The 25,724-nt window shown below is 39.1% G+C and overlaps 2 protein-coding genes and 1 pseudogene across 2 annotated transcripts in view; 1 reads left to right on the top strand and 2 right to left on the bottom strand.

Annotated features, from left to right (window-relative positions):
* Positions 1–1,429: 1,429 nt before the first annotated feature.
* Positions 1,430–7,084, top strand: N4BP2L1 (NEDD4 binding protein 2-like 1). The gene is made up of 5 exons (XM_011997809.1): positions 1,430–1,564; positions 1,883–1,971; positions 4,497–4,573; positions 5,698–5,748; positions 7,000–7,084. The coding sequence occupies exons 2-5, from the start codon at positions 1,894–1,896 to the stop codon at positions 7,019–7,021; spliced, it is 228 nt and encodes a 75-aa protein (XP_011853199.1). The 5' UTR covers positions 1,430–1,564; positions 1,883–1,893; the 3' UTR covers positions 7,022–7,084.
* A 2,604-nt stretch (positions 7,085–9,688) lies between these two features.
* Positions 9,689–25,724, bottom strand: part of BRCA2 (breast cancer 2, early onset) — an 87,072-nt gene continuing 71,036 nt past the window's right edge. Inside the window, exons 26-29 of the mRNA XM_011997808.1 lie at positions 14,203–14,447; positions 12,119–12,265; positions 10,209–10,999; positions 9,689–9,888 (exon numbers count right to left, since the gene is read on the bottom strand). Of these exons, the coding sequence (XP_011853198.1) occupies positions 10,343–10,999; positions 12,119–12,265; positions 14,203–14,447 (1,049 nt within the window). The 3' untranslated portion in view covers positions 9,689–9,888; positions 10,209–10,342. The remainder of the gene's footprint in view (positions 9,889–10,208; positions 11,000–12,118; positions 12,266–14,202; positions 14,448–25,724) is intronic.
* Positions 23,038–24,466, bottom strand: LOC105552217 (annotated as a pseudogene).

Here is a 25,724-nt window from a genome sequence, read left to right as displayed (position 1 = left end):
GTTACCATTTCTGGAATGTATATTCACTCATTTTTGAAAATGGAAGCATTTTACTTCTGTCTTTCATCTCTCTCTTAATTCACCGCAGTACCTCAAGGGCTACTTGACACGCGCTCTCCGACGTGTTTATTACTGTGGCAGATAAACAGTCTGGGTTGGTCAGTGTGGCCTCATGGTTATTATAACACCACTTTACTGCTGTAAAGTGCCTTACTGGGTACAAAATGTTTTCTCATACCGGCCTCATTTCAGCCTGATTAGAAGCTCTGTTTAATAGGTAGGGATAATTATCTGTGTTTTACAGTTGAGAAAGAAGCTCCCAAGCCTGTCAGGGCACCTGAAGTGCTTACTCATCTGTGGCTCCAAGGCCTCATGTTTGTTCCATTCTTCCTGGATTAAAGATCATTCTGCTCCATGGAGAAGACCAACAACAAAAAAGACATTGAATAGCTTTGCTTTCTCTTTGCATTTCCTGCCCTTGTCATTCTCCAACGTTTTTTCCTCCGATTTTTAAATATCTTCTTATTCTGAGCATGGCCACGTGACCATATTTTCTGTTTGTTGGCTGGGTTTGTTTGTCCTCAGTTTTTACAGATGAGGAAATGAAGCTCAGAGACGTCTCCAGTTCCTCCAGAGCATGACATCCACCTTCTGCCAAAAGATAGTACGAGCAAGGATTTCAAGTGGAAACATCTTCTCTTCGAAGTTCTTTTGTGCAGCACTGAATAAGCATCTTCATTTTGTTTTGGTCTTGCTTTAAAGGGGAGCTCCATGGTGGTGTTTCTTTTTGCTCTGCTATTTCCTACTTACGCTCAGAGTGGTGGAGGGTAGGAAGGTAGGGGACAGTGGCTCTGTCGCTTTCCTTCTCCCATTTTGCTTTTCTCTCATTTAGTAGAGCACATGCATCACTTACCCACGTTTCATACTAGAACTAGCCTCTCAGATGGGTCCTTACAGAGAACAGAGCTCCAAGGAAATGGGCCAGCTCAGAGTTTAGGGGGCCGAGGGAAGGGCTGCAACGTGGGGGTCTGGCATCCATGGGCAGGTCTTGGGCAGGGGCACTGGTGCCTTGGAGAGAAATGGGCACTGGGATTGGTGCTCAGGAGGAAAGACAGTCACCAGGCCCCCAGCTTAGCTTCAGTTTCTTCTTGAGTCAGTCCTTGCTGCTGCAGAAGGCAGCGGCAGTGACTGTACCTCTTAGTTTCAAGGACCAGCAGCACACACTGCCGCCTCTCAGCCCTCTGCCACCTCCTGCTAAGGAGTAATGCCTTCTAGACATCATAAACATCTCTCTTTTAAAGCTGCATTTTAACAGCTCCAAACCTGGTGGTCTCAATATTACAACCGCTAAATGTTAGAGATGGAAGGAAATTATTTCTACTGAGACTATACATAATATTGAAAACATCTCTCTCTCTAATTTCTCCACTTTCCAGACAATTGCAGCATGACTTTCCCAGGGCCCTGATTTTCAGCACGGATGATTTTTTCTTCAGGGAAGATGGTGCCTATGAGTTCAATCCTGACTTCCTGGAGGAAGCTCATGAATGGAACCAAAAAAGAGGTGACAAATTCCTTTCCAAACTCCTGGGAAACCCTGATGTGCACATAGATTGTAGCTGCTGCAGAATGAATAAATTTAATGGAAGGAGTTTAACCGAAAGTTCTGCCGTTTTTTTCCCCAAAACAGAACACCAGAGCGTAACCTCCTTAGATTCCAGAGAAAGAAAATTATTGATAGTGGGCTCTGAAATAGGTGGCACTGAAGTTGTGTGATGAGGAGATGAGGGCATCCTGTAATAAAAATGACCAATAGAGATTACGCTCACCCTTCCCTCTGATTGTTGCATGTTGTTCACTGTTATGTAACATTGTGTTGCAGCAAGAAAAGCAATGAGGAATGGCATATCCCCCATTATTATTGATAATACCAACCTCCACGCCTGGGAAATGAAGCCCTATGCAGTCATGGTAGGAAGAAGTATCATTCTGAATTTTCAGTTATGGACATTTTGTGAGAAAGTTGAAGCATCTGTTCTTTCCTCTTTTTCTGATGTTCCATGATTTCATATTTGCTAACAGTAATTCTCTCAGGGAGCAGGTAACGAGGTTTTATGTTAGTGTTTCTCTGCTGTTCAATGGCTGAAGTTTGCTGAGATGCTAATCTCACTTCAGGATACAATTTAAAAATAGTCCTTGGCAAATGGTCCTTGGTGTGAATTCTTGATAACTTTTCTGTCTTAATTACTTTCCTAAGGCGAGGCACACAGAGGAGCACCCACTGAAATGTGCAGAGCAATACTCAACTAGATGACGCTCCTAGTGGAGTTACAGGTCACAACAGGACCATTCTGCCTCTGGTGAGCCGGGGATTTCCACACCGTGTACTGTTGCTGCCTGGGAGTTCCAGGGCAACAGAATATTTTAGTTTAAAAACAGATTAGGGCCGGGCGTGGTGGCTCACGCCTGTAATCCCAGCACTTTGGGGGGCCGAGACAGGCGGATCACTTGAGTCCAGGAGTTCAAGACCAGCCTGGCCAACATGGTGAAACCCCATCTCTACTAAAAATCAAAAAAAATAGCCGGGCGTGGTGACGGGCGCCTGTAATCCCAGTTACTCGGGAGGCTGAGGCAGGAGAATCGCTTGAACCTTGTAGGCAGAGGTTGCAGTGACCTGAGATCGCGCCACTGCACTCCAGCCTGGGCAACAAGAGTGAAACTCCATCTCAAAAAAAAAAAAAAATTAAAAATTAAAAAACAAAAACAGAATTAGGATTAACACTGTAATCTTATTGAGATGACAGAATGCAAATATAAATATAAAACTCAGCTCTCCATTGTCAGAATAGCAAAGAACAGCATGATACCTGTAACAGTGTGCACATTATCCTTTAATTGTGAAGTCTATTTGGTCTTTTTTCATACATATTCCATCTCTTGTGATAATGTTTTCATTCCCTATTGGGTCTAGAAAGGAGGAAGGATCCAGAACCATACAAATGGGGCAGGAAGCACAGTGGAGTATCCTCCTTGCATCATGCAGAATCCCTACCTGGTTAATTGTGAAGTGAATAGGTCCAGACTGGGCTCACGATGTTAGGCTTCTTTTTACATCTGGGGCTAACTGGCATACCTACAGGTGTGCTTTTCTCTAACGATCATCATCAGTTCCACTTATGCCCAGATTGTGGGGCTTCGGTGAATGTAAAGAAGAATGAGTCGCACACTTGTGGTTACTTCAGTTCATGTCGAGTCTACCTGGGCGAGAAATGAACAGGCACGTGAAGAGTCAATTGAATGAAGGCCATCACTTAAAACCAAGACTTAAGGACTAACTGACCAGTAGCCTAAGGGAAGTCATTTTACTTTTTTGTTTTGTTTTGAGACAGAGTCTCACTCTGTCTCCCATGCTGGAGTGCAGTGGCATGATCTCAGCTCACTGAAGCCTCTGCCTCCCAGATTTAAGCAATTCTCATGTGTCAGCCACCCCAGCAGCTGGGATTACAGGCGCGTGCCACCACGCCCGGCTAGTATTTGTAGTTTTAGTAGATACGGGGATTTGCCATGGTGGCCAGGCTGGTCTCGAACTCCTGAGCTAAAGTGATTCACCCGCCTCGGCCTCCCAAAGTGCTGGGGTTACAGGTGTGAGCCACCGTGCCCGGCCTCAGTTTACTTTTTATCTTCTGGATATGTATACTCTTTTTCAGGCATCCTCAGCTATTCATTAGACTTAAAAATGAGAGGTTTCCGGTTGTTATTTAAAAACTTCCCAACTGAGAAGTGCCCATGTAAAGAATGAAAAGGAAACCTTTTTGCTTAGCTCTTTCCACTCTATGTTCTATAAACACAATAAATTATAGTGATAATAGAAAATTCAGTTTGAGATAAGGTAGTAGTCAATTTATGAATGCAAACAATATCTGGATGTTTATAAGGAAATTATAATAGTTTTCTAAACTCAAGGAAATGGGGCCCGGTGCATTGACCCAAATCGTATTGCATAATGGGGAGAGCTACTTTTGGAGGGAAGTTGATACAAAGTAAGTGACTATCACTTTTATTTCACCAGTTATGTTCCTATGGTACTCCCACTTTCTAAAGGAAGGCATGAGGGATAGGACAAGGCATCTGACAAGTAAATCTACAAAAATCCTGTAAGTGACTTGGAGAAGTCACTGAGTTCACTGCTCATATCGGTGTTCAGGATGTTTTAAACTAGCTCAGTCATCTATTTTTAAAGATATCCAAAACAAAGAACCTTTACAAGTTTCCTACATACTAGATAAAATTCAGCAAAATTTATCATGGAGAATTATGAGAGTGGCTAAGTATGGGAATGAAACAACTGCATTTATTATGATAAATTAAGGCATTGGATTACTGGTAAAACAAAAGGAATTCTAGAAAAGATTTGTAGTAAATGTTAAATGGCAGCATAAACATTCCCAAACATACATACTATGTCTTCAATGTTTTATGTACTTTTGAAAAATCAGGCACTTGAAAATAACTATGAAGTTATATTCCGAGAACCTGACACTCGCTGGAAATTCAACGTTCAAGAGTTAGCAAGGTACTTCTTTGTTTTTCTAGTTTCTCATTATGTATCCTGCTATTTTCAGGTATTTCAGACCGAACAAAAGAATCTTTTCAGGCTGGAAATGGACATGGTAGTTTTCAGGCCAGAAATGGTAATTCTTGGAAATTGATAACTTTGGAATTATTAATGTGAAGACTTTAGTTTTGGGTCAGTTTTCTAATATAATGCTAAATGCTAAATCTTGGCTTGGACTTGGTCCTTTAAAAGGATGCATTTAACATTCTGCTAAAATGCTTCTTCATCAAGGAACATTGAAAAGCACTTTCTCTGCATGGGACTGCACATGTCAGTGGTGTTTTTGCATTTAGGCTAAATAAAGATCTTCAGATGTTGAGCAGTCTGCGATTCATTTATGATCTAGATGCTGCTTCTAATTTATACAGCAATAAATGTTCAAATAATACTAACTTGTTGATTGAGTGCATGGGTTCGGATATTCTCTATCTATATTGTTTGATAATGTCATTGACTTACAATAGCCAGTGAGATCAGAATTTACTTCTTAGGAGTAAGGCTGGTTCCTCTTATGGTAATAGGCAGATAGTGTCTTCAAAGTGGATCTGTGGACTACTCCATCAGAATTGCCTCAGGTGGCTATTAAAATCCGAGTTCATGGACCCCACTCAGTAGTTGGAATCTCTGGTAATTATATTTCTAACTATATCCCCAGTTGATTCTTCTGCCCATTAGAATTTAAGATTGTTTTAATAAGCATCTCCTAGTAGTATATATCAGGGACTGATGAACATAAATAGATGACAGATATATGTATGACATTAACAGGCAAATGTATGATTTTAAAAAAATCTCATGGTGTTCTTTTATGTCTTGAAGCACGTAATTGAGAGGACCAGAAACAAAGCATTTCTGAAGCTTTAGCTCCTTGCTAGCCTCAGGGTGGTTTGGGGTGTGCAGGGCAGCATGAAAAACCTGAGTGGAGGCTGAAAGAGAACTGCTGAACAAGATATTATGCTTTTGCCACAGCTAAGTCCTGAGAACAGGGACTGCAATATCTGCAATCCTAGAGGACTTGTGAAATATAAGTAACTCATTGTGATATCCTGCCTTAACTAAATGCATTTCTTTTTTCCACGTAGAAGAAACATTCATGGTGTCTCAAGAGAAAAAATCCACCGAATGAAAGAACGGTATGAACACGATGTTACCTTTCACAGTGTGCTTCATGCAGAAAAACCAAGCAGAATGAACAGAAGCCAGGACAGGAATAATGCACTGCCTTCCAACAATGCCAGATACTGGAATTCCTACACAGAGTTTCCAAACCGGAGGGCCCACGGCGGATTTACAAATGAGAGCTCCTATAACAGAAGGGGCGGATGTCACCATGGATATTAGAGGCCTATCTTACAGCCATGCAGAATTTTCCGAAGTCAGTTTCTACTTCAATTTTTGTTATTCTTTGTTGCATTTTAGTCAGAGCTCCAATTCCAGTGTTAAATAGCTGAACTCAAACGTTTCTGAGCAAAGTCATTATATTCATTATCTTCACCAAAATTTGTTAAAGTGCTTCTATATGCATGGTCTGATGCTGGGAATTCTGCAGATTTGAGTAAACAGGCTCTTTCTCTAGGGTAAGAATTTGAAACCAAAACTTGAGAACACACCCAAGAACATAATTATTTACATAGGTTCATAGATGAAATAAAGCGTTTATATTATATATAAGCTTCAGTACCATTTTCTCTGAAGTGATCTATTTATTTTTTCAGGAAATTCATCTCCATCAGGAAAGTTGGGAAGGTGGAGAAAAGTGGTGGGGGGGCAGGGAAAGTTTTAGCACCATTGCTATTTTGATAATCTATGTATCTAAAAATGTGAGATGTGCGACTCTATGATACTGATTTTCCTTTAATGTTAATATGCCAGAAAGTATACATCTGGGAACAACGTCCTTCAAAGTAGACACTTTGGGAAGTTATTCCTTTATTTTAATGATGTATCATTGTTAAAAATACTGTCAAATCCTTAATAGCTATAGGAGCTACTGAGGGAAATCAGTATCATTATTTAAAGTCACACCTTGTGTTTTTACTACTTTATTCAGCAGGATTAAACCTGAATAACTTTTGGCTGTTGTGCTAATAGTGTAAATAAAATAAGCCTGCCTTCATAAAACACTAACTTTTAAAAGGAATAGCTAAATGACTTCTAAAATTATGCCTATTAACATGTGTAATTAGTTGGCAGCTCAACTGTTTGGGAGTGCAAGAAATTAGGCACCCCAGGATATAGGTCATGCAGGGATATATAAAAGCCATGCTCATTACAAAATGAGCGGTTGATGTTTTATGTGGCATTAAGACAATCAAGTCCTCATAACTCTGGAATGTCTTCTTATACTGATGCTGAATTTATGAATCCAAATCAATTTCCGACAGGTTGGAATCAGATTTAGCGTGAGGTCACGATAGACAAGACCACAGAGGACGTATGCTCTACTTCTTGTTGGCCAACAGCTTCTTTCTAATGTTCTGTGAAAAATTATTTTAAGTGTCCTATATAATGGTGCTTTTTATGGTTATTAAAAATTGTAAATGGTATCACATTTATATGGATTTGTCATTGGTTCTTTTTTTGATTCAACAATAAAAAAATTTAATTACCTAAATGCCAAGAAACTCAACAATATACCAGTTTTTCTGTATCACAGGCTTATTTACCAGTCTTATTTTTAATAAATAGGGATCATAAAGGTAATGACAAAAGCAACCTTATAATTTAGTTGCTTATATATTTGATCTGTGTACATGAGACTATTTTAACATTATCTGACACTACTGAAACCTGCTCAACATCTCCCTGACTACCAGCAACACGTATGTAATGTTTTCTTCATTAACATTTTAAAAACTGGTATCTCCTTTAAGTTTGGCTGACAATAGTAAATAACAATGAATCTAAGGTGTTATCAGTTTTGCTAAATTCTGTATCTCCAAGCATAACATACAATAATCTCCTAATGATCCACTTAATAATGCTCCCATCTTCCAGGCCCAGGTGGTCCTGGGCATCTTGGTTGATAGGGTGGTGGCACAACCAGCTCAATACGGATGGCTTGACTCATCTGGGCTAGTAGAGGGGAGAAATGTCAGAGAGCCCAAAGTGGAAATTACCCTCCCTTGATTTCACAGGAGCAGTTCAAAGGACCAGATTCAAGCCCTCCTGACTTGGCTGGCTCCCTGCTTCAGGGTTTTGGGCTCACCTGGGCTAAGTGAGTGACCACTAGGGTTATATAACTTTTATAGAGCTCTAAGGAATAGTTTCCTGGCCTATTTAATGTCTCTTCTTCCCCTAGCTGACCCCTGAAATAGTCTGTAAACCATAAAAATTGATCAGTGCCATCAACTTTATCCCCTATAGAAGTGATCTGTTTTTCCTTTCAACTCCCATGGCTCCTGATTTGTGTAACTTTTTGAACACCCAGTATTGACTTGTATTGTGTTCACTGTCTGCATCATTCATAAAGCTGGCAAATGCTCTTTATGTGCAATAGGATCTCATTAAATGATTGCTGAATAAATAACACAAATTTTTACCATTATCCCTGATAATGCAGTATGTTGACTCTGTAATCATTAAATTGCCACTTTTGAGGGGATAATATACACATATACTCAAGCTTCATATTTTGTTCATGTAGTTTAGATGTTATTTATAATTTATAAAAAAGTGTGCATTAAATATCTATCAATATAATGGGTGTTCTACATGAGAACAGACAATAGCAGTTTTACCAAGGATTCAAAAAAGAAAAGGTGAAATTCTTATAATTTTTTTCTGTTCTCCTGAAACCCAAGTTTTATTCCTTATTCTAGAGTAGATCACTGCAAAATTAGGATGTGAAAACCAAACTGTTTTAGAAATAAAACTTAAGTCACATTAATAAGACTTGCAGAATACTTAAGTTACAAGGAGTAGCAAAATAGACACGTTTGTTAATGCTTTTTACAGAAGAGAAAAATCATGGATCACAGTTATGGAAGGAAACAAGTTAATTTTTTAAAAGATTTATTCTTGGCTTTAAACATATTTATAATTAGATTTGAAAACATGATATTATATATAAATTGAAAGCATTAAAACATCTGATTTAAGAACTTCTTCATGCTATTAACTCCTAGTTAGAACTGCTTTATCCCTTTTCTCTATTAAACATAAGAAAGTAACAAGTAAGGCTGCGCGCGGTGGCTCATGCCTATAATCCCAGCACTTTGGGAGACTGAGGCGGGTGGATCACCTGAGGTCAGGAGTTTGAGACCAGCCTGGAGAACATGGTAAAATGCAATCTCTACTAAAAATGCAAAAATTAGCTGGGCATGGTGGTGCGTCCCTGTAATCCCAGCTACTCGGGAGGCTTGAGGTGGGAGAATTACTTGAACCCGGGAGGTGGAGGTTGCAGTGAGCCAAGATCATGCCACTGCACTCCAACACGGGCGACAAAGTGAGGCTCCATCTCCAAAAAAAAAAAAGAAATAACAAATGAGAGTATCATCTTAAATTGAACTAATCTGCTTTTGTGGTAAGTTTAAAAGGGCATAGGCTCTGGGTCCTGTGACAGTGCTAAAAATAAAGCAGGCAGAATCAGTGCCAATTTGAAAGCAAGATATTTTCTCAGGTTTGAGTTTGGATGACCATTTTGTTGGGGGAAAAAAAAAAAAAACTATGAAATCTTCTGATTTAAAGTATTTGAATTTTTAGTTTTAATTTCAGAGATCACACTGGAATAGTAAAAAGGAATTAGAGTTACATTGAGGGTTCTATTTTTCTTATAATCATGCTGACTTAGGGATGAGGAATTGCTCAAAAGGAAACACCACTCTATCACATTCATCCTGCCTTTTGAACAGGATGGAACTACAGCAGAACCAACACGTGCATTAAGGAAAACTATTTCATAGTGAGTTACCTTTAAAAAAAAAATTCCCTAAAATAGTAGCTAAACTAAAAGGAATTATTTGCATATACTAAGAGACCTCATTTCATTTAATGACAGAATCTAAAAGAAAATGGTGTTTATTTCACTTGTAACATAATACTTGTAGTGATCAAATCCAAAGATTTAAAGATTTTTTTTCCCCATTCTTTTTTTCTTTGTAAAGATGGGGGTCTCCCTATGTTGCCCAAGCTGGTCTTGAACTCCTGGCCTCAAGCACTCCTCCCACCTCAGCTTCTCAAAGTGTTGGGATTACAGGCATGAGCCACTGAGCTCGGCCAAAGATGTTTTTCTTGATTAGTTAATAAATTACATTTAGTTTTAAGATATGCAACTGAAGCGGCCGGGCGCGGTGGCTCAAGCCTGTAATCCCAGCACTTTGGGAGGCCGAGACGGGCGGATCACGAGGTCAGCAGATCGAGACCATCCTGGCTAACCCGGTGAAACCCCATCTCTACTAAAAAATACAAAAAACTAGCCAGGCAAGGTGGCGGGCGCCTGTAGTCCCAGCTACTCGGGAGGCTGAGGCAGGAGAATGGCGTAAACCCGGGAGGCGGAGCTTGCAGTGAGCTGAGATCCGGCCACTGCATTCCAGCCTGGGCGACAGAGCAAGACTCTGTCTCAAAAAAAAAAAAAAAAAAAAAGATATGCAACTGAAGCAAAAGTATACCAATACAGAGTCGGGCCAAGAACATCTGATATACAAATGCTTAGGTAAATTTGAAACCAATTTCTTTTCTCATTGTGCAACGTACGTACTAACGTGTGGTTTGAAATTATATCCAGTTTTACACACTGGAAAGGTTAAGCGTCAATGATTTATTGTCACCTTTGCAATGCTCGTATTTTTTAGCTGTAATTGTGTCCTGCCTATTGTTCTCACATTCTTCTTTACCGGAGCGGGAACGCTCCTGTTCTTTGATCAGAGATGTGGCACAGCGTCTTTTCCGTCGGAGATAATCTTCTGAACTGGTGGGAGTAGTCCTAGTGGATTCACTGACAGATATAAATTGTTTTTCTCCTGTTGAACCCGACAAAAGAGCTTGGGTATTTATCAATGCAAGTTCTTCATCAGCTATTGAATTACTTTCCGAAAGAGAAATTTCATTGAATTTTTTAAATGGAGTCATCTGAGGAGAATTCAGTTCTTTTTTCTTTATGGGTGTTTGGTATTTGGTGCCACAACTCCTTGGTGGCTGAAATGCCTTCTGTGCAGCTGGAGAAACAAATGTACAAATGGGACTAACAGGTGGAGGTAAAGGCAGTCTACTCAAGAAATCCAAGGCTCTTCTCCTTTTGCAGCTTTTTTGGTCATCAATCTCTTTCTCCCCTTCACAAGACTTTGAAGTTATCTGGGCTGATACAGGTGTGGAAACAGACTTCCTTTTGGCCATACAAAGTGATAAAGGACTTTGATAATATAGCTCACAATTAGGAGAAGATATCTGATAAAAAAATTAAAACGTAGCCTATCATAATTACATACTAACATAAAAAACTAAATCGAAGTAACTTTTTTCATTGGAAATATTTAAGCACGCAAATATTACATACAATCTCCCTCCCCTAATTGCTAATAGGTTAGGTGATTTCAATTCACATTATTCCTATTCTAGATGGAAGTAATTTTGCATAAGAGCATATAAAATGACATTAAAAGAAAGGAAGAAGAGGAATAATCACAGTAAAAGATTAAAAGGAGGTAGGGGACACCACTTACGCTTCAATCTTTTCTTTTTTATTATTAACAGATTAAACAAACATAAATATTTTAAAGCCATCTTCAGAACACACACTACCTGGGTTCTAATATCTACTTTTCTAGCTTTATGACTTTATTAGGCAATTGTTTAACCTCTCTCTATGCTCTCTATAGATGAGTCTCCTCATCTATAAAATGAGGATAATACAGTAAGGTCCTCACTTAACATCATTGACAGCTTCTTGGAAACTGTGTCTTTGAGTCAAACAATATATAGCAGGTCTTTGAGCAATGTCATTTCCTTCAACATCGTTTTGTTAGAACACTGATAAGAAAAATAAATGGTTTTGTTATATATCACTTCCCTTAAAATCAGTTTCCAGAAACCTATTGACAATGTTAAGTGAGGATGTAGGTTTTATCTCATGGGGTTGTTATGAGGATTAAATGAGTTAATATAGATACCCTTAGCAAGTATTAGCTATTTAAGAATCAGCCATTAGCCAATATTAAAGACTTTAGCTTGATTTGCATCTACTGTGATTTAACCACTTAAACAGCTTAGAAACAGCTTACAAACAGCTTAGAAACAACCCTAATTGTATGGAACAGTGAAATAAATAGGCAAAAACACTTTTCAATCACATGCATATGAAAGCACCTGTTTGGAAAGTTTGCACCCAAAGTTTCATATCTTGCTTCAATAAATAAAATTTCTAAATAACCTATATTTATAGGAACCACATAACACTTTCTAATTAAGTTTAATTACATTTTACCATGTTTACTAGGTATACAACAGAATATACGATGGCCTCCATATATAATACTTATAATATTCCTTGAGTTTACATTAACTTACCAGAAGCTTATTTCCTGTACCAGGAATGATTTGAGCAGTGTACGACTCTGAAGTCCAGTCTTTAATTGGGGTGGACCACTTGGGATCATTTGCATGCAGTATATGCATAAGCTTGTTTTCTGCTTCATTGCAAAGTATATCAATATTCTAAGAAAATAAGCGGAAAAGTTGCTTTATAAATTGCAAACCCACATGTTTGTTTCCGAAAGTATTTCCTTTAAAAGCAGAAATGAAAAGTTCAGACCAAAAAAGAATGAAAAACCAAAAATGTGATACCAATTGTCAAACATGCCAACGCAAAATTACAAAAACCAGTATCAGTGATTTAGGGGAATCTAGCTGATAGGGAGAGGGGAAGAGAGAAAAAGTATGTGTGTCTGAAGGAAAGAGATCTCCTTAGTCATCTAGTTTAATCAGCAAGCTGTCATATGACCTGAATTGAAGCTGGAAGATTGGGGCTCAAGTCCCAGCTCTATTTACTACTTAATAGCTGGGAATCATCTCACATCTATAAAGGTACTTCGTAGGTTAGTGAAAAGAGAGAATTGCCTCACCTACCTCACGTCTGTTCCAAGAATTAATTGAAATAATGTATAGGTTAAACTACATGAAACTGTTGTTTGAAAAGTCACAGCTGGTCAAATATCAGCAATTTCATATGGTTTAACCTAATTCATGACAGTATTTTGTAAAACTTTAAAATGCTATGTAAATGACAGTTGTCTCTTCAGCAGGACTAGTAAACCGCCTTTGAAGATGTCTCAGAGAAAATGTGGGGTGTAGGCCGGGCTCAGTGGCTCATGCCTGTAATCCCAGCACTTTGGGAAGCCAAGGTGGGCAGATCACTTGAGGCCAGAAGTTCGAGACCAGACTGCCCAACATGGTGAAACCCTGTCTCTACTAAAAATACAAAAATTAGCTGGGCGTGGTGACACGCATTTGTAGTCCCAACTACTTGGGAGGGTGAGGCAAGAGAATCGCTTGAACCCAGGAGGTGCAGACTGCAGTGAGCTGAGATTGTGCTACCGCACTCCAGCCTGGGGATGACAAAGCAAGACTCTGTTTCAAAAAACAAGAAAATCTGGGGGGTAAGTAGTAGATACACTGTATGGGAACTAAATAATGAATACAACTCCCACCCCTCATTGAGAAACTAGATATAGCAGAGTGTTATTCATTATGCATAGAGTCTTTAGGTAAAATATCAACATAGCTTTCTTTATACAGCTATTCTAATGCTTTAAAAATATATTTTTATATAAATTCTGAATAACACACATTTCAAATATTAAACTATAGAATTAGGAGGCTTATTTTTTGTGTATTCTTCACTAGTTACCAATTCATGAAATCTCAAATTTTACTGGGAAGCAGCATTGCATAGCAGTTCCTAGTTTGGGTTCTGCATTCGATGGCCTAAGTATGAATCCTAGTTTTACTAACTTGGCATTTGACCTAAGGCAAGCCATTTAACCTGTTTCTCACTGATAAAATAGAAAAACAGTTCCCTACCTCATAGGGTTGTGGGAGAATGAAATGAGAAGGTTAGAACAAGGTCTGACACATAGTAAACACTCAATAAACACCAGCTAATATTATATAATGTATATACAGATTTAAGCAGAAAATGGATACATGATCTAGGGAAAATAATTTCAGTGTCTCTTATCTGGGATTAATTCAAATCAGAGATATAATCTGTATAAAACACTAGATATGGAGTTTAAATGTAAACCTGTAGTCTCCATATTATTAACTAACCACAATGCCAACTGCTGCAAACCACAGATAACTCAGATTATTCTTGTAACCAATTTCCAGTTTGCTTACATGGTCTGCATTTCTGAACATCCTTCTCACAAATTCTCCTAACTCATTTCCCTTCAAGTCATTCTTCTCTTTCTAGTTGCTGTCATTTCCCCATTCCCCCATCTCCTGAGGTTCATGGGCAATAAATATATGATTAAACTTTACCTCACATACTACCTCAACTATCCAATTTGTGTAAAAGCTATTTCCTTGATACTTGACTGTCAAAACAGAAAAATACCAAAATGTGTGGTAATGCTGAAAAGTAACCTTACCTCAACAGTATTTTTCATTTTGTTGAATGTCTCTTGAAAGTGGCCCTCTTTTGGACTAGTAGAAAACACAGAAAAATCTCCAGCAAATAAAGTAGGAAGTCCTGATTTGGATTCTGGTCGCCACTGGAGGTTGCTTGCAGCAATTAACATATGAGGCTTAATGATGTCTTCATTAAGATCTATCCAAAACTTTATTGCCAGTAAATTATAACATTCGTCTGACAAATAGATGAAAGGAGCAAGTCCTAGAATGGAGGAAAAAAAATGTTATTATAGATGTGTTAGATGAATTTTAAGATGCAAGGAAGGAACCTCTAATATGCCTATTTGTTTTGGTATATGCTAATAGTAAAAGCAAATCAAAATAGCTGAATTTGGTGAAAGCTCAGGTTTTCCAAAATGACCTGTTACTTACAGTGCTAAAATTTCAATACCAATATGACAACACATTCTTTTACTGAGGTCATGTGGAAGTAGGTATACACACACATTGCTGACAGGAGTACGGATCTGTGCAAGCTTTCTGGAGATAAATTTGGCAACACCTAGCAAAGTCACATATGCATTTACCTTTCCATCCTGTAATCCCATTTCTTGTACTCCACTCTGAAGATAGACCTCTAATAACAGTAAAATACACATGAACATAAGATTCATGAAAACACCTGTGAACAAGGTTACTCACTGAAACACTATAATGATAAAATATTGGAAGCAGCTTTTATACATATACAGGATAGAGTTGGATAAACTATGGTACATCCAAACAATGGTGTACCACGTAGCTGTAAAAGAGTGAGGACGATTTCTATGAACTGATTTCCAGGATACAGTGTTGAGTTAAAAAAGAAAAGCACAAAAGAAAGGCTGAGTATGTTCCCCTTCTTATAAGGAAGAAGGGATATAAGAAAATATACATGTATCTGTTCAGTTGAGCAAAAGAAATCAGGAAGGATAAGCCAGAAACTAAAGGAACAGGGTGTGAGTGGGGGAAAAAGGAGGATTAGGATTGGGACTGCAGGGATGAGAAGGAAGTGACATTCAGTATATCTTTTTGTACAGGTCTGACTCCAAGAACCACAGTGATATTTCACATGCCCAACAAACCAATCAACAAACAAATCCAACTAGATAACGAGGGAATCCAAAATGGAAGACAAACATTTCCCACCTCTGTCTGCTGAGAGGGCCTGGCAGTACTGATGCCTCCACAGTAAAGTAATGAGCATATCTAGCAACCAGATCTTGGATCTAAACACCATTTTCTACTAAAAAAAGGAGCCAAGAGAAATGGCCGATTCCAAGACTAGGGCAGGGAACATACAAGATGAACTTGGAACATCTTATGATGTCAAAAAATAGGGAAGTGTTCAAAAAGTGAAGAAAGCTTGTTGAAAGAACACAGGAGTCCATATGAAAAAGCTCCTAATGGTCAAAACTAAAAAAAAAAGTTAAACAATAAAATAATGAAGGCACGAAATTTTAACCTGCAGAATAAAATAAATGTTCTTAAGTCCACACTGATATAAATAACCAAATAAGTACACTGGAGGAAAGCGCACAGCTTTTCCTTATAGAATTCCAATGAATTCCAATTAATGTAGAAGGAAAGAAAGGGGGGAAAAAATCATAATTAGGCAAATACCACAGTAATAATTGTTGCAAACAAAATCAACTGATGAATGCTAAAGTTTGATGTGAAATAGGATTCAGTCTCAAAGAATCTCCCCCAAGATATTTATTAACCACAAAGAAAAAGGAAGTTATTTTACAGAAGAGAAACCCAGCAGATACCACCTTAACCAAGTGATTAAGATCAACATCATTAACCCCTTGATATGATGCACTGAGAAAGACACATCATCACTTCAGTGGTAGTCTTGCCAGAAATGCATAACTTCATCCTAGTCATGAGAAAACATCAGACGAACTCAAATTGAGGGGAATGCTACAAAATAACTGATCAGTCCATTGAAAAGCATAATGATCATGAAAAAGAAGACAGGAAGTGTTAAAGATTGGTAGAAAATACAGGGGAAAAAAATGACTAAATGCAATGTGGGATCCTAGAACAAAAAAGGCGAAACAGGGTAAAATACCTTAAACTCAAATAATTTTTCAAATACATCTACAGTATGGGTAATAATTATACCACTATTAACTTTCTGATTCTAACTGTACTACAGTTATGCAAGATGTTAACATTCGGGGAAGCTAGGTGAGGAATATTTGAAAATTCCATTATTTCTGCAACTTTTTTAAAGGTCTGAAATTAGTTCAAAATAAAAAGAGTTATAAATTTTTTTTTTTTTTTTTTTTGAGACGGAGTATCGCTCTGTGGCCCAGGCTGGGGTGCAGTGGTGCAATCTTGGGTCACTGCAGCCTCCGCCTCCCGGGTTCAAGCCATGTTGGCCAGGCTGGTCTTGAACTCCTGGCCTCAAGTGATCCGCCTGCCTTGGCCTCCCAAAGTGCTGGGATTACAGGTGTGAGCCACCGCGCCTGGCCAAGAGTTATAAAATTCTAAAGTGAAAGATGGGTAGGTGCTATCCATTATTCTATCCTGGGATAAACCAGGATAGAACTGAGGCTAGGAAAGCTAGAGTTGGAAGAGGCACTAAGCATTTAATTCTACTATTTATACTTTCTTGCTTTTGTTACTCTGAGAATTATGTACCCCTTATAAATAACAGGGAATGGAAATGTCATTCTCAGATAAGGACTTGTTTATCCTATTGCAAGTGTTGGTTCATCTTTTCTTTCTTTTCATTTTACAAGTAAATGTATTTAATGGATCTTAATTTTAAACACGGCTTTTAAAGAACTTGTAAGTTTCTCAAGCATGTTCCATTTTCTAATTTTGGAATTTGCCTCTAATTATATTCAAAACTTGATGATAGTACTGTCCTTCTCCCAAATGTCCTTTTTAAATATATCTTGTTTTCCCCAATTATAAAATACATGTTTATTGAAAAACATTTAACATACAGAAAAATAAAACCTAAACAGTGTAGTTTCCTCATTTCACTTTTTCATAAGTGGAGGTTTCAGGTCTGGATCAAATTCCATCAAAAGAAATGGAAGCCTTACTTATTTCTTCAATTATCATGCATCTTGTACAACTGATAACAACTGGAAGAATTTTTAGTGTAACACTTTTAGAATCCTACACTAGGTAAATCTTCACAAGGTAAAAGGATAAGAAGAAACTTGCAGCTTTGTGGTCTGGCCTACTCTGAACTTGCATAGAATTCTTCAAATCTTTTAAATTCCTTTCAGAAAATTTCATTGAAACAATAAAGGACTTAGCAATTTATAAAACCACTGTCAGATTCCACCTGGAGTGGATGCCATGGTGCGGGTGCAGATCCCCTTCCGGACCAAGGCACGTGATCCTCCAGCTTCTGGGGAGTGCTAGCTATTGACAATTTACCTCTGACTTCCCTCTTGGACTTGCCCTCTGTTGAAAGGCGTTGTCTTGCTTAAGGCTACGCCCCTCCCTGGAGGAGCCAGTATGCAATGGCTGGCTCTTGCCTCAGACTAGCATGACTCCGAAGTCCCAGCTCCAGAAGTCCCTGTGGGATTGACTGAACCTTTCTTCTCCTTCTGCCCAATCCTGCTGCATTTGCTTCCTCACAGGTGCTGTTCCTAAGGGCATTTTCTAATCTCCTACATGAAATCTGTAAGTCTGTTTCCCAGGGAAACAGGCTTTCCCCAAAACAAATCTTTCCCAACCTAAGAAATGTTCTCATTTAATTAACTCATTATATATCACAGTGTTTCTGTAATACAGTAACAAAGCATTAAAAATATAGATGTCCCTGCTTTAAGCCCAACTCTCAAATGCTCATGTTGCTTTTGTATAACTGATACATGTCAGTATGAAGTATAAGAAAGAATGTAAGAGCTTTACGGCCTGAAAGTATGAGTTCAAATCAATTCATAGCATTGTGACCCTGAGCAGGCTACTTAACCTCTCTGAGCTCCAGTTTCCCCATCTGTCAAGTGGAATGATAACAGCAAATGAACAGTGTGACTATGAGAACTGTATGAGATGCTGTATACCTGGAGTTTTCAACAGCTGACCCCTGCTTCAACCCATGACGTCCGAAGTGGAAGTAGAAATCCAAACTGACTCCCTGTCCTTGAAGAGATCATTGTATTACTGGGGCTAGCAGGCGGCTTATTTAGAAATGTACAGGTAGGATCATGGACCATGTGACAAGTGCTGAAACAGCCAAACAAACAAAATGCTTCAAAAGCTGGAGAAAGGAGGATCTAACCCAGACTGTAAGCATCTGACTAGGGAGGTAATATTTGAGCTAAATAATGAATAGGACGAATTCATCAAAAGGGGGAGAACAAAAGAGCATTCTAAGGAAAACAAAGAACATTTTTAAAGGTAGGAAGCATTAAATGTTATTGTGCATAAGGAATATGAAATTGTACAGTTTGTTTTATTATGTTTTAAAGTAGTTCTTTTTTTTAAATTTAGTTTTTATTTTTATAGAGACAGAATCTCACTATGTTGCCCAGGCTTGTCTCAAATCCTTAGCCTTGTGAGCCTCCCGCCTCAGCCTCCCAAAGTCCTGGGATTACAGGCATTAGCTACCGTGCCCAGCCTAAAATTAAAGAGTTTAGCTGACGTGTGTATGGTGGTGGTTTAAGGCAGGAAGTTGAATGGTTTTGGGGGTATATGAAAGAGTCTGGGTTTCATTTTCTAAGGGACAGGGGACCACTGAAGATTTTAAGCTGGGAGGCATCATGACTAGATCTGGGTGTTAAAGACTTCTGGTTTAAGGTGGCTCCTTGAAACTTTCTAATAGAACTTTAACAACAAATTAAATTTTAAAAAGGAAACATTCACCTAAAACCTACAAACATGGCATATAATGATATAAAATTTAAAATCTGGTGATTAAGAAACAGAATATTATGCATAGAGCTAAGCACAGGAAGGCTCAGAGTCTAATCTCCTTCCCCAACTAAACTGGTAAAATGACATTTTTGAGAATTCTGTTATTCCTAAATCTGAAGGAAAGCAACAGAAGAAGTATCTTTACCTTTTTCTTCTTCTGAACAGAAATGAGAAAAAAATGCAGGGGAACAAACAGGTGACCAGGACTGACTGACATAAGGAAAGGTTCCAGGATGTTACAGGATGCCTTGTGACTAATTCCCAGTACCTGTGGATGTAGCCTTATCTGGAAACACAGTTGAGGACGACTTATGATGGGGTTATGTCACAATAAACCCGTTGTTAGTTGAAAATGCATTTAAATAGGGACACACCAATTTAAATGATGATAGATTTCTCATCTAAAACCAGAGGTCAGAAGGAAGTGGCACAATATTTTTCAAGTACTGAAAGAAAAAATTATCAACTACAAATTCTATATCCTGAAACAATTCTCAAGGAGTAAAGGAGAAAGAAAATATTCTGAGATGAGAGAAAACTCAAATAATTTTCTCTAACTCAAAGATTGTCTAAAAGAAATTGTTCAGACAGAAAAGGGAAGATTAAAGGAGGACTCTCAGAGCATCAGGACTGAGGACAATAGGATGGAGGAAGAAACAATGGAAAGAGTTTAAGAAATGGGCATATATGATAAACTATTATTTCCTCATGCAGTTTATAAATTATGCTTGATGATTAAAATAAAAATTATAATACTATGATATCCAAGAAAGTAGTATTTGAAAGTAGGGAAGATAAAGGTCTGTATATGCTCACTATCCAATCCCTTTCCCTCCAAAATCAAAATGAAAGCAAAATTCTCACACTTCACTTAGAGTGATAGAATACTGATACCAGTAGACTGTTGTTAAGTCATACATGTATGTTGTAACACCTAGAGAAACAACTACAAAAATCATACAAAAATACCCGAAAACACTAAAAATAAATCAAGATGGAATCCTAAAATATATTTAAGTAACCTTTAGGAAGGCAAGAAAAGAGAAATGGAGGAATGAAAAGCAGGAGAAACAAATAGAAAACAAATAATAAAATGACAGAGTTGAATGCTGGCATATCAATAATTACCTTCATTGTAGGTGATGTAAATATCCAATCAATGGACAGAGGCTGAGAGAGTGGATAAAAAATTATAACCCGACTATTTCTTCCTTATAGGAAACTCACTTTAAATATGACAAGGTAGATTAAAAACAAAAGGATCGAAACAGATATACTCCGCAAACATTAATCAATTTGACTTAATTGGCTTTCCTTCACGTGGCAATAAATGTGACTTTCAATCTCAAAAAAAAAAAAGAAAATGCATTTAATACATTTAACCTACTGAGCATAGAGTTTAGCCTAGTCTACCTTAAAGGTGTTCAGAACGCTTATATTAGCCTCCAGTTGAGCAAAATAATCTAACACAAGGCCTGTTTTATGAAAAAAAAAAAAAGTGTTGAGTATCTCATGTAATTTACTGCATACTATACTGAAAGTGAAAAAGAATGGTTGTAAGGTACTCATGTTTTGTTTTCAGACCATTATAAAGTCGAAAAATCCTAAGACAGGCTGGGCACAGTGGCTCAAGCCTTTAATCCCAGCACTTTGTGATGCTGAGGCAGGCGGATTGCCTGAGCTCAGGAATTCAAGACCACCCTGGGCAACGTGGTGAAACCCCGTCTCTACTAAAATACAAAAAATTAGCCAGGTGTGGTGGCACGTGCCTGTCGTCCCAGCTACTCGGGAGGCTAAGGCATGAGAATTGCTTGAACTGGGGAGGAGGAGGTTGCAGTGAGCTGAGATCGCACCACTGCACTCCAGCCTGGGCAACAGGGTGAGACCCTACCTCAAAGAAAGAAAACAAGATGAGGTCATATGTGTAGGGTCCAGCCTGACAGGGCTTAGTGGGTGTTCTCCCCATGTGCGGAGATAAGAGATTGTAATAAATAAAGACACAAGACAAAGAGATAAAGAGAAAACAGCTGGGCCCAGGGGACCACTACCATTAAGACACAGAGACCGGTAGTGGCCCCGAACAGCTGGGCTCGCTGATATTTATTGCATACAAAAAAAGGGGGCAGGGTAAGGAGAGTGAATCTTCTAAGTGACTGACAAGGTAAAGCAAGTCACACGATTGCAGGACGGGGGGGGGGGGGGGGGGCTTCCCTTTTAGGTAGCCGAAGCAGAGGAAAGGCAGCATATGTCAGCGTTTTCTTCTCTGCACTTACAAGATCAAAGACTTTAAGACTTTCACTATTTCTTCTACTGCTATCTACTACAAACTTCAAAGAGGAACCAGGAGTATGGGAGAAGCATGCAAGTGGACTAGGAGTGTGACCACTGAAGCATAGCACCACAGGGAGGGGTTTAGGCCTTTGGATGACTGCGGGCAGGTCTGGGTAATATCCAGCCTTCCAAAAGAAGCTGGTGGAGCAGAATGTTCCCTGACTCCTCCAAGCTAAGTAAGACGTGCCTTCCCAGACACTGGCCTTACCGCTTGACCAAGGAGCCCTCAAGCGGCCCTTATGTGGGCATGACGGAAGGCTCACCTCTTGCCTTCTAGGTCACTTCTCACAATGTCCCTTCAGCACCTGACCCTATACCCACCGGTTATTCCTAGGTTATATTAGTAATGCAACAAAGAGTAATATTAAAAGCTAATGATTAACGTTTATAATAATAATTGCTAATTGTCCATGATGATCTCTTTAATTTGTATTATGACTATTCTTACTCTATTTTCTTTATTATACTGAAACAGTTTGTACCTTCAGTCTCTTGCCTCAGCACCTGGGTAATCCTCCACCCATACATATGGGTAGGCTCTAATATAATGAGTGGAGTCCTAATATATGGGGAAATTTAGATACAGACATGTACATTGGGAGAACACCATCTTACAATGAAGGCAAAGGTGGAGGCGAGATATCTACAAGCCAAAGAATGTCAAAAAATGCCAGCAAATCACCAGAAGCAAAAGAGAGAGACACTGAACAGATTCTCACAGCCTCAGAAGGAATTAACCCTGCCAACACTTTGATCTTGGATTTCCAGCCTCCAGAACTGTGAGACAACAAATTTCCGTTAAGTCCCCAGTCTGTGGTTCTTTGTTATAGCAAGTAAATACACAGCATTACTCACTGAACTGAGAAAAACGATCTAGAACCAGAGACATCTTCCAGGGATATATACTGTATCATGAATAGAAACTCAAATATCCAGCCCTCACACCGTAACTAAGAGAGGAGAAAAAAAATTAATCTTGGATAAGTAGAGAGTCATGAATTACGCTGAGTCACGGCGCCGACCTTCTCACTTTTTTATTTTAGTGTAAGTCCACTGTTTTATTTCCTACAAATCTACCTAACATTTTTTTTCTATTTCATAGCACTCATACAAATGGTTTCTCTTACATGCGCACACACATTGATTCACTAATTGTTGAATGCAACTAATATTTTATCAAATTTGATACAAATTGTACAAATTGTAAGAATTACATCATTACAGTGAATTACATAATATGTTTCTGAAAACAGCAAGCAGAAAAGATGATTATCACTTTTTCTTTATTCTGAGATGCAGTCTCGTTCTGTGGCCCAGGCTGGAGTGCAGTGCTGTGATCTCAGTTCACTGCAACCTCCGCTTCCCAGGTTCAAGCGATTCTCCTGCCTCAGCCTCCCGAGTAGCTGGGATTACAGGTGTGTGCCACCACACCTGGCTTATTTTTATATTTTTAGTAGAGAAGGGGTTTCGCCATGTTGGCCAGGCTAGTTTCGAACTCCTGACCTCAGGTGATCCACTCACCTCAGCCTCGATTAGTATACGTTAACAAAAAATCAAATGAAATATGAAAGTGGTCAATATTTGAGTGCCTAAGGACCTTGTGCCACAGAGTTCTAAAACTCAGCAGCCAGTCTCAGGGCCCACTCATAGTACTCTAGAGCTTCATTCATGTTTCCTTTCAATTTGTACAGAAACCTAAGGAGGCTTAAGCTTTCCAAGTCTAACACGTTTCTCTGAAGTTTCCTTAAAACCAATTTATCCAAAGAATTGACACTTTTATCCCTTGAAAATGATGCCTTTTCTATTTGTATTGCTTTTAAATAAGGGATAATTGCACTGACATCAGATTTCTTTTGAAATTCCTGAACTCTACCACAGTGCAAATATATGTCTTGCATTATTTCTTCTACACTGGTTTCATGCATAACACTTTTTGAAAAGTGTCTTCAGCTTTTCTGTGATTGCTTGCTTCCATCTACATTCCTGCCAGGTCTATACAGGCAATCTCAAATGTGGGCTTTTGTCCCACAGCGGATTGAAGATGAAAGGCGGCTGATCTTATCATTTTGTCTACCATTTCTCTGTTCTGCCGTCTAGGCTGCCTGTTGGTAGCTTCCTTCATTTGGATCTTTTGTGCCCTGTCACAAAGCCCTACATGGTGAGGCACGAAGGCGGAAGTGGGAGTTGCCTGCAAGGAGGTTTTTAACAGCTCAAGAGCTTCATCCACAAATCCTTCTCTTCAGTAAAAGTTGGCTGCATATCCAAAGACAAAGGTCTGCGTGGACATATTGGCCAGAGCTGCTTCAATGCACTTTTCTCCTTCAGCTTCCTGTCCTTCATCCCGAAGCTTCAGGGCAAGGAGAACCTTACTATACGCATCATCTACATTTAGCCTGACAGCCTGCCTTAGGGTAGGCAAAGAAAATGACTTGCGATCCCCTGTTGCTAATTTAAAGCCATCCAGGTCGTGATGGCATACCCAGAGTTGAGTTCATGGTTTTCAGCATCCACTGACAGATTCTTTACAAAGCAGGCCTTGGCCTGTTCATAATTCTTTCCTCTACATTTCAGCAAGGCCCGTTCTTCCTCACAGTCCATCTCTGGACATTCCATTTGGTAACAGAAAGGATTTGAAAACTTCTTGCAAATGTTCTCTACCTTGTCCAGGTAAGTCTGGGTTTCTGCCAGTATGCCCATGTGGTAATACACCCAGGCAAAGTTGCCCCAGGTTACCAGACTTCTCACATCTAACTGATTGGCACGTTCTTTCTGGATTAAGTCTTCAGCTTCTTTCAAGTTCTCCAGCACTTCCTCATTCTGGTCTTTCAGGTGTTTCACATAGGCTAGTAGGTTGTGTATTCCCACACTGAATTTAGTGTCTAGAAACCCAATCTGGTCCAAGACTCTGTTTTCCAAATCAGGCATTACATCATCTTTAATTGATACTTCCCATGTAAAGTGACATCTTAACTGCTCCAGACTACCCTTGACCCTATGATCGTCAGCATTTTTACTCATGGTTGCTGTGAACTAGGCAGCAGTTCTGTAGTGGTCTAGCCAGACTCCTCTGACATCTAGGCCTCCTCACTTTTTCTTCTCCCCCCACACCTTGCCTTGGGGCCAAGAGCTAATCTCGTGTTAGTCCCCATAACAAGCACAGGCTTCCCCATAAATATATACACCTGCTATATACACACAAAAATTAAAACATTTAAAAAAGGCAGCACAGGCTCTCGGTCATTCCAAATTCCCTGGATTCCGTTTCCAGGTTTTGGACGTGGCCTTTCTGGGCACTATCTCTCCTCCTACCTCTCCGTCTCCTGGAATCCTTTCACTGGGGCCTCTGGAACTCAGTAAGATCTCCACCACCCTCACCCTTCCCTGCAGGTGCTCTCACTGCCATCTTGTTGCAACAAACCTGGTTCTTGTCTGCCGGCACAGTTGCCCTTGCAGACCCTGTGCTACTGGAGGCCGAGATGAGGCAGATGTCTTCCTCATGCTTCACTGCTGCTCCTCCCACTCTAAAAACACTCAGTTTTGAATCTCATGTTATCAGACTCTGTCATTCATTACTGTTCCTTGCTACAGGCATCCATTGACCCCGGCTCACTCATTCCTTTTCATTTCTTGAAGATTTTAACTCATAACTCACTGTCATTCTGTCATCACGATGGTCTTGTTTCCTGGAAATTTCAGTAGCCTCACAGGCAATCCTTCCAACACTCTGTTGCTCCCAAGTTCCTTGTTTTCTTCTTAAATGGTCATGTCCTCTATTTTCCATTGGTAACTCACTCCAGTGGACATACCTAAGACTTTTATTTCCAATAACTCCATTTCCCCCAGAATCTCAATTTAAAAAGTACCTCCTTCTTCAACCACCTACCTTTGATCTGCCCAGTTCACTCCCTCTAAAACCCTAACTCAAACCCACTGGGGCCTACAATCAACTTTTCTTATCTCCTGTTCATTGATCCAGATTCCTCTAATGTCTCTTCTTTGCTCTGCATTGTGTCCAAGGTCAATTATTTAGATCCTCCTTTTGCATATACCCCCAGATTCTTTGCCCTTCTTGCTTTGCATTACTTACCCAGCTAAACTACAGACCTGGTTAAATTCTCCTTTCCAACTACTTCATGCCCACACCATCAGAGTTGAACACGTCTGAAAAAATATCACACAACTACAATATATTCATGAACATTAAACCTCCAGTGGGCCCTGGCAGTCATGACGTACTTACTTAGTCCATTTACCCTACCACTTTCTTCTTTTTTTT

Source organism: Mandrillus leucophaeus, unplaced genomic scaffold, assembly GCF_000951045.1.
Source record: "Mandrillus leucophaeus isolate KB7577 unplaced genomic scaffold, Mleu.le_1.0 Scaffold549, whole genome shotgun sequence".
In the NCBI taxonomy this organism is placed as follows: Eukaryota; Metazoa; Chordata; class Mammalia; order Primates; family Cercopithecidae; genus Mandrillus; species Mandrillus leucophaeus.
Note: the sequence above shows the minus strand (reverse complement) of the source record. Positions and strands in the feature narration are given on the sequence as shown.

Excerpts from the sequence above, each read along its gene's own strand:
- N4BP2L1 (XM_011997809.1), top strand. The coding sequence starts at position 1,894 with ATGAGGAATGGCATATCCCCCATTATTATTGATAATACCAACCTCCAC. Across the intron at positions 1,972-4,496 it reads TGAAGCCCTATGCAGTCATG|GCACTTGAAAATAACTATGA; the intron begins GTAGGAAGAAGT and ends TTGAAAAATCAG. Across the intron at positions 5,749-6,999 it reads ATCCACCGAATGAAAGAACG|GTTGGAATCAGATTTAGCGT; the intron begins GTATGAACACGA and ends AATTTCCGACAG.